Raw genomic sequence first — 8,402 nt, 5'->3', positions numbered from 1 at the left:
CTCAAAAAAGTTTTAATTCTGTAGATTATCTAGCTTTTTTCTTTTCATTTTGATTTCTTTTACTGTGGGAGCAATATTCCCTATGCTATGTGGAAGCAGAGCTCTCAAGACACTAAGGATACCAATCCTTTACCATCAATGTTACTACATTTATGATTATTTTGTTTTCTAACTTCTTGAACAGTTTATTTATTTTTCGTTCCCCTTAATAATAAAAAGCTTAAGGCTGAGTATAGCTTTGGTTGTATCATATGTTCTTCTAAGTTTTCTCATTTTCATTATTTAAAAAATAGCCTATACCTTTAATTTTTTGACCCAAGAATTTAAGATTCTGCTTTGTAACTTTAAGAGAAGAAAGGGAGCTAAAAATCTTATCTGAGAGTTTAATATACATAATTGTAAACATCACACACACACACCCAGAATATCTGACCAGTGTAGAAGGGATCTAGATCTTTCGTTTTCCACATTGAGCTTCTTTCACCTAATTTGTGTTGAGATCTCTCTTTTTTGCTCATGGCCCCTCATCACCAAGTTCTAGTTTGATTCAGTGATTTACAATATGCTTTAATAGCCAGTAAGAATTGTCCCACCTCAATATTCATTTTCCATAATTTTATTAGTTATTTCAGACATTCAATTTTTTTTGAAAACTTTCAGATCACTTAGTCCAATTAAAAAAAAAACAAAACCCTTACTGGGACTAAGATCAGGATTGCATGAAATGTATGCATTAATTCTGGAGAAGTGGCATTTTAATATTAGAGCCTCCTATCCCAGAACATGCTGTCATTCCATGTTCATATCTTGTTTGTAAACTTAATAAAATTTTATAATTTTTTTCATCTAGATTTGTGCTTCTTATTAAACTTTGAGCTATTTTTATAGAATGGCATACTGTGAGTGGAATATTTTTCCTAATTTCTATTTTTAATTAGTGATTATTCTTACAGATAGGTATTGATTTATGTATATGCAGCCATTTAACAAATTTCATCAATTATAATAGTTTTTACTAGGATCTCCTGGGTTTTATGAAATGGAAAACCACCAACAGTAGAAAGAATACAGAATCCACTTTTTTTTTCTTTCTACAAAGACAAATAAAAACATATAAAGCTTCCAGTTGATGTGGATGCTTCTGGTCTAAGGACCATAGTTTGAATAACAAGGTTCCAGACCCATGGTTCCCACATTTTGCTGTACATTAGAATCACCTGGGGAGTTTTTTGTTTTGTTTTGCTGTACGCGGGCCTCTCACTGTCGTGGCCTCTCCCGTTGCGGAGCACAGGCTCCGGACGCGCAGGCTCAGCGGCCATGGCTCACGGGCCGGCTCCGGACGCGCAGGCGCAGCGGCCATGGCTCACGGGCCCAGCCGCTCCGCGGCATGTGGGATCTTCCCGGACCGGGGCACGAACGCGTGTCCCCTGAATCAGCAGGCGGACTCTCAACCACTGCAACACCAGGGAAGCCCTCACCTGGGGCATTTTTAAAAATCTCAATGCTTGCAGGTGGGAGCTAGGCATAATAGTTTTTAAACATCCTCAGGTGATTCCAATTTGCAGGAAGTTTTGAACCATAGTTCTAGACTAGCAGTTAGCAGTCTATGGCCCCCAGGTCAAATCCTGTGTTTTTGTAAACAAAGCTTCATTGGAACATAGCCGCTCTCATTTGTTCACATAGTGTCTGTTACTGCTTTCTTGCTACTATGGCAGGATTGAGCAGTGGTGAAAGAGACCATATGGCTCACAAAGCCTAAAATATTTAGTATCTGGCTTTTTCATAGAAAAAGAAAAAACAGAGGGATAGAGTCCCTTTATCAATTCTGTGCAGGATTTTCTAGAATTCACTGTTTCTAGAAGGCTCTGTTTTATGAGAAGGCTACTCCCTTTCACCCCCTGCCCTGCCATGGACAAATGTGTTGGTTTTCCAATACAATGTGATATCTGAGAAACTCGAATTCCTCGTATATTAATTCAACAAATATTTACTGAGCTTCTACTATGTGTCAGGCCCTTGGGATACTTAAGGAAACAGAAAGGACAAAAGGCCATTCCTGTATGAAGCTTCCATCCTAGTGGGTAGGAGGGGTGGGAGACAGTATCAACAAATTAAGTATGTAAAACATACACTAAGTTGGACGGTAATGATTTATATGCAGAAAAATAAAGCAGGGAAGCCCTTGTGATTAGGTAACATTTGAGCAATGACTGGAAGGAGATAACAAAGAGAGCCATGCGGAAATCTGAGGGAAGAACCGCATTCCAGGCCAAGAGTTGATAAGCACAAAGGTCTTGAGGTGGTGCTTGCCTAGTGTGCCCGGAAAGGGATAGGGAGGCCAGTGTGGCTGGAGCAGAGTGAACCGAGTGCGGGAGATGTACAATATGCCGCCGGATCATTTAGAGCCCTGAAGCCCACTGTAATGATTTGGGCTTGTGACCAAGAATGTCACCTGCCATATCAATAAACAAAGGATCAAGCCATCAGTCACTGCAGCCACCCCCGACTGTGCACTCTGAAGGGATTCAGGATCTAGAAAATAGGATACTGGCCCTAGATAGTTCAGGTGCCTATCAAAGGAATGATTTCATTGAGGCCAGACTCTTGCATCTTCCCACACATAGAAAAGCGCTAAATTCATTAACTTGAGATGTCTGGTTTTCTTTACTTCAGTAATCTTTTGATATTCCGACTGCCTGGTTTTTGTTGCAAAAACTATATATCCTGGATCCTCCCTTACCTCTTCAGAGCAGCCTCTTCCTCAGAGTTATCTGAAAGGCTGCCTGCTGGGCTCAAGTCCTTAGCAAGTCTGAGGAATAAAACACAATTCTCAACTTTTAGGTTGTGCTTTTTTTTTTTTTCATTCGACAGGCTTTCACAGAGTAAGGTGAGAAACCAGTGGAGGGTTTGAGTATCCAGTGATGTGATCTGATCACTCTGGCTGCTGTTGAGAAGAGACTGAGGAAAGCCAAGGGCAGACTCAGGGAGACCTCCTAGGAGGCTATTGCAAAATTCCATACAACAGATTATGGTAGTTTGGAACAGGGTGGTAATGGTGGAGGTTGGGAAAGATGAAGCCCAAAGATTGTCCTCAATCCAGTTTATAATTAGTGTCAGTTCCTCTCAGATTCTGGCATTAGATAATTTGTCTTGCCTTCCAAGTTTTTCTTCTTTTTCTGTTTTCATGGTTGTTAGATACCATTTTGAATTAGATATTGTCCTAAAACCTCAATTTTACCTAATTATGATCCTATATTGAATATGCTTAAAACATTGCAGATGCTTGGTAAATTCTAACAATGAATGCATCTTAAAGAGTTTGAATAGAATGAGGTGGATTGTATTTATCTTCACATGCTTATGTTTTCAAAACCACATTTCTATCATTGCTTTATTTTTCCCTATGTTTAGCATATACATCACACATTAGCTATTTTTTATTCCTTAGGTTTAATTAGGAGATGAGAGGTAGATTTGTATATTTTAATTTTAACCTCAATAGTTTAAATATTGAGATCTTTCTCTTAAGGGTTTCACTTCAGAATATATCTGAAGTGAAAATTATTTCTCAGAAATTCATACATAACTACAAAGATAAGCTCATACCAATTCACTGAAGAACAATAAAGAAAGTAAAGGTGATGAGCTGTCTAATGAAGAAAACTTCCAAGACAGTTTGAAAAAGGAAGTTAGGTTAAAAGGAAATTGGGGGCTTCCCTGGTGGCGCAGTGGTTGAGAGTCCGCCTGCCGATGCAGGGAACACGGGTTCGTGCCTCGGTTCGGTAAGATCCCACATGCCGCGGAGCGGCTGGGCCCGTGAGCCATGGCCGCTGAGCCTGTGCGTCCGGAGCCTGTGCTCCGCAACGGGATAGGCCACAACAGTGAGAGGCCCGCGTACCGCAAAAATAAATAAATAAATAAATAAATAAATAAAAGGAAATTGGGTAAAATTATTATTTGCAGATAAACTTTTTACCAGAGAAATACAAGATACCAACTGGAAAAATATTAGTACCAAAAAAATTGTATTATTGGTACAAAGTAAATATATAGAAATAAAATTTGTATATACAAATAACCAATTAGAAGATATAATGGGAGAAACATTTACTTAAAATAGCACAACACCAACAAATGATAAAACACCTAGGAATAAACTCACCTCTGGCTGCTCATTAGGATCACCCGCTGGAGGGCTTAACAAACAAAACAGCAATAAGAACAAAACTGCCCAGGTGCCATCCCTAGAATTCTAATTCCACTGGTGTGGGAAGGGCCCTAGGTGGTATTTTTTAAAGGTCCCTACTTTCCAAAAATCTCTAAGAAGAAACTGATCTATATGAAGAAAACTTAGAATGCTACTGAGCAATATAAAGAAGGCTTGAAGAAAGGGAAAAGTGTACTATTTTCTTTAGAATAACCGAATATCAGAAAGAATTCAATTTGCCCTAAATTAGGCTATAAATTTAATATATCATAAAAAGACTAACAAGATTTTTCATTTTTGGAACTACAGAAATTTATTCTAAATTTGTATGGGAAAAATAAGTTAGCAAGAATAGCCAAGGACAATTCCGAAAAAGAAAACTGTTGCAAAGAAAATAGTATCACCAGATATTGCCTACCCAATTAATAAACAAAATAGAATGGTCCACTGCAAAGTAAAAAATGTTTTGAAAGGACCCAAATGTCAATGTGACTTGTATATGATAAAAACGGCATTTCAGATCAATACAGGAAAAGATAATTTGTTCAATAAAAGATGTTATATAATAAAGTGGCATTTTCTAACTAATGGGACAAATATTAGCTTACTCAATAAAAGGTCAGTTGGGGTGGCCATCTTAAAAAAACAAACAAAAGTTAGATCTCTAATATGTAATACATTCCCATGGGTCAAAGATCCAAGGGTAAAAAATAAAACTCTAAAAGAAGATAAGTGGGGAAGGCCATTCTAAATATGACACAAAATCCCCAAGCCACAAAAGCAACGATTCATAAATTTGATTGCATGAAAATACCAATTTCTACATGTCAACAAACACCAGGGCAAAGTCAAAAGACAAATTATGAAAAGGAAAAAAATATTTATAGCTTCTCTAACAGACAGAGAGCTAATATCTAAAGTATGCCTGTAATAAAAAAGACAAACAACCAACAGAAAAATAGGCAAAGAATAGTAATAAGAAAGGTCATGTAAAGGAAATTCCAGTGACTATTAAATATATGAAAATATGATCTACCTTACTCATAGTAAGAAAAAGAAGAAAAACAATAATAAAGTATTTTTATCTACCCAGTTGGCAACAAGTGTGAGGCCATGCATTGCTGGTAAGAGTATAAATTGGTATAACTTCTTTAGGGGTAATTTGGTGGTATCTAGAATAATTTTGCTAGATATAGTCTTGCCCCAGTAATTTCACTTCTAGGTGTTTTTGTTTTTTTTCATTTTAAAAATTATTTATTTATTTATTTGGCTGTGCCGCACGGCATGTGGGGATCTTAGTTCCTGGACCAGGGATCCGTGCCCGCCACAGTGGAAGCGCGGAGTCTTAACCATTGGGCCACCGGGGAAGTCCTAGGTGTCTTTGTTAAATGGAAAAAAAGAGAGCAAGCTGTAGAACATTTTTTATAGTATGCTACCATTTGTGTGTGTGTGTTGGGGCGGGTGCTGGGGAAGAATATAAAGTTTGTAGAAGCCTATCTGTCTCTCAGAGGATACACAGGTGGTTACAGTAGTTGCCACCAGGAAGGGGTACTGGGTGGCTGGGGGACTGGGAAAGGAGAGAGACTTCATGCTCACTGTTAACCGTTTAGTATGTTTTTGAAGCTTGTACCTTGGGCATGTATTACCTGTTTTAAAAAATAATAATTTCCACCATATCCATAGTCTGTGTACCATTAAATACTCCAAATACTCCCATCAAATACATCCAAATGATCTATATCCCATCAAATAAAAATAACTCATCAGGCACCATCAAATACTCAAAAATAACTATTTTATGGGTCATAAGTAATAAAAATTGTTAAAATATTTTATATTCCATAATATTCAGAGGAACACAACTTTATATTATAGTATTTGATTCTACCCTTTTAATATTTTGGTTGTCATTAGTTTATAAGAATAAGGTCTTGATAGTAATGAGTTTGAAAATATGTAATTCTATAATGATTGATATTTTAGAAGAGTACATTCTTTAACTGAAAATCAGTAATTATTAAAACTCATGTTTGAAATGCATAATTAATCATGATCTTTTAACATATTTCTATATAGCTCTAGAACATTATTTTCTTATTTTTGTTCAAATATTTCCTGGATCAGAGTGGATTTTAAGCCACTGATCAATGGCATTTTCATACTTCCTTGGTTCTTTCAGCCAGTCCTGATGCCACCTAAGATTTGCTATGACATTTGAATAGTTTTGCCCTATACTTTGTTTCCACTTGATAAACTGCTCTTTATTGTATTGGTGGACAGAAGCAGAAACCTTAGGGTAGTTTATAATGGAACGAAGCTTCTGATCCAAAGAAGAAGTAACTTCTGGAAATTTTGTAGCAATATTTGTTAGTTCATCTGGATCTGAGGAAAGATCTGAAAGGAAAAAAAAAAATTGAATACCTCTCAAAATAGTTATATAACCGAAACTGCTCTTTATTGTATTGGTGGACAGAAGCAGAAACCTTAGGGTAGTTTATAATGGAACGAAGCTTCTGATCCAAAGAAGAAGTAACTTCTGGAAATTTTGTAGCAATATTTGTTAGTTCATCTGGATCTGAGGAAAGATCTGAAAGGAAAAAAAAAAATTGAATACCTCTCAAAATAGTTATGTAACCGAGCAGGACCCTGTGGGTACCTCTGTCAAGTTTATGATTAACCTCCTTATTGAATCTTTAGTCCTTTTCTTGTTCAAAACTTGTTCTTCTCAAGATTGAGGAGTATCAAAGAAAAGGGGGGAGTTGTAACCGAGCAGGACCCTATGGGGCCTTCCTGGGATGCAAGTTCGTGTGCCTGATGCACAGTGGGGCTAAACACACTGAAATGTCGCAGTTTGGAGCAGAGAAAGGTCTTCTGGGTGGCTCATGCCCTAAAACCCCCTGAGCTCCCCGAAGTGTTTTTTTTAAAAGCCAAGCATTTTTAAAAGCCAGGTTGAGGGGGGGGGCTCGCAGGGTACGTGATCGAATCATGCACAATTCTCTGATTGGCTGATGAGGGAACAGGGTGGTGTCACAGGGGTTAACTTTATCAGTCCTTAGGCTCCAGGAGGCCTGGGGCTATGTGCTCATGGTCATCAAGTAGTTATAACATCTTCCATTTGGTGGGGGGTTTTCACATCTGTAAAACAACTCAGGAAATGTGCATCAAATACTATTATTTAAGTACTTCAGAGAGGAGCTAAAGCAGAGGATATGGGGGAAGGCCTGTCCCAGGAAGGCCCCATGGGGTCCTGCTCTGTTACAATTATCTGCTTAAAAAACATCTTTTAGAATGTCATTACTCTGTGATGAATAACGTATTAAAATTTATTTTTATTCTCAGTTCTTCTTAGTATAGTAAGCTAAAGGACAGTGTAAGTGGAAAAATAATATACCAAAAGTTAAACACCTCTCTAAATGTATGTCCAAATTATCTTCCTTCTACCATCATCCTGCTATCCCTTTTTTTTCTTATCTATTCTTAGATGGCTTAGCCACAACTCTTCCTATTTGTGATCTTGCTTACTTTGACATGCAAAAAAAATGTGTATATATATGTATGTATATATATATATATATATATATATATATATATATATATATATATAGTAGTGCTTATACTGTCCCATTTCAACAGCCCCAGATGTTACAGCTGTAAGAATTTTTTATATAGTGGAGTCAAGTTCTTGCAACTTCACTTACTCCTAGTTTTTCTTTTTTGTTTGTTTTTAAATATACGTTAGCATCCTATGCTTGAATTTTTGAAAATTACATTCATTGATTGTGTCTATTTGAACAAATAGCCATGGAAATAAAAACTCTCAATCACTATCATCATGAAAATGATAAATATTTCAGATAACATAAACACCCCTTTTACCCACAATGTAGGAAGACAGAGGATATAATTAGGATGCCAGTCTAATTGGAAAAATGGCAAATCAAAGATCTTATGACAAGCTACTTAAGACAGTAAATGAACAATTCACAGTGAGGGAAAAACCCCTACAGGCCTAATTGAGTGCATTAGCCAGAAGATCCTGAAAACATTTATGGTTTTGCTAGGTGATTTCAGATGGTACCTCTTTGGGAAAGGAAAGTCAGTGAATAAACCCCAGAGAATACAAGAAAGGCAGGCTCCCCCACTGATTCTTTGACAGTCACACCTCCTTTTTGTAGAACATAACCAATGAATGAAC

General features: G+C 37.1%; 1 protein-coding gene across 1 annotated transcript in view; it reads right to left on the bottom strand.

Moving 5' to 3' along the window:
* Positions 1 to 5,193: 5,193 nt before the first annotated feature.
* The window catches only part of ARSK (arylsulfatase family member K), a 54,942-nt gene continuing 51,733 nt past the window's right edge, over positions 5,194 to 8,402 (bottom strand). The window contains exon 8 of the mRNA XM_024119753.3: positions 5,194 to 6,601. Within this exon, the coding sequence (XP_023975521.1) occupies positions 6,312 to 6,601 (290 nt within the window). The 3' untranslated portion in view covers positions 5,194 to 6,311. The remainder of the gene's footprint in view (positions 6,602 to 8,402) is intronic.

This window comes from Physeter macrocephalus, chromosome 8 (genome assembly GCF_002837175.3).
Source record: "Physeter macrocephalus isolate SW-GA chromosome 8, ASM283717v5, whole genome shotgun sequence".
Classification (NCBI taxonomy): domain Eukaryota; kingdom Metazoa; phylum Chordata; class Mammalia; order Artiodactyla; family Physeteridae; genus Physeter; species Physeter macrocephalus.
This window is presented reverse-complemented; position numbering and strand designations above follow the sequence as displayed.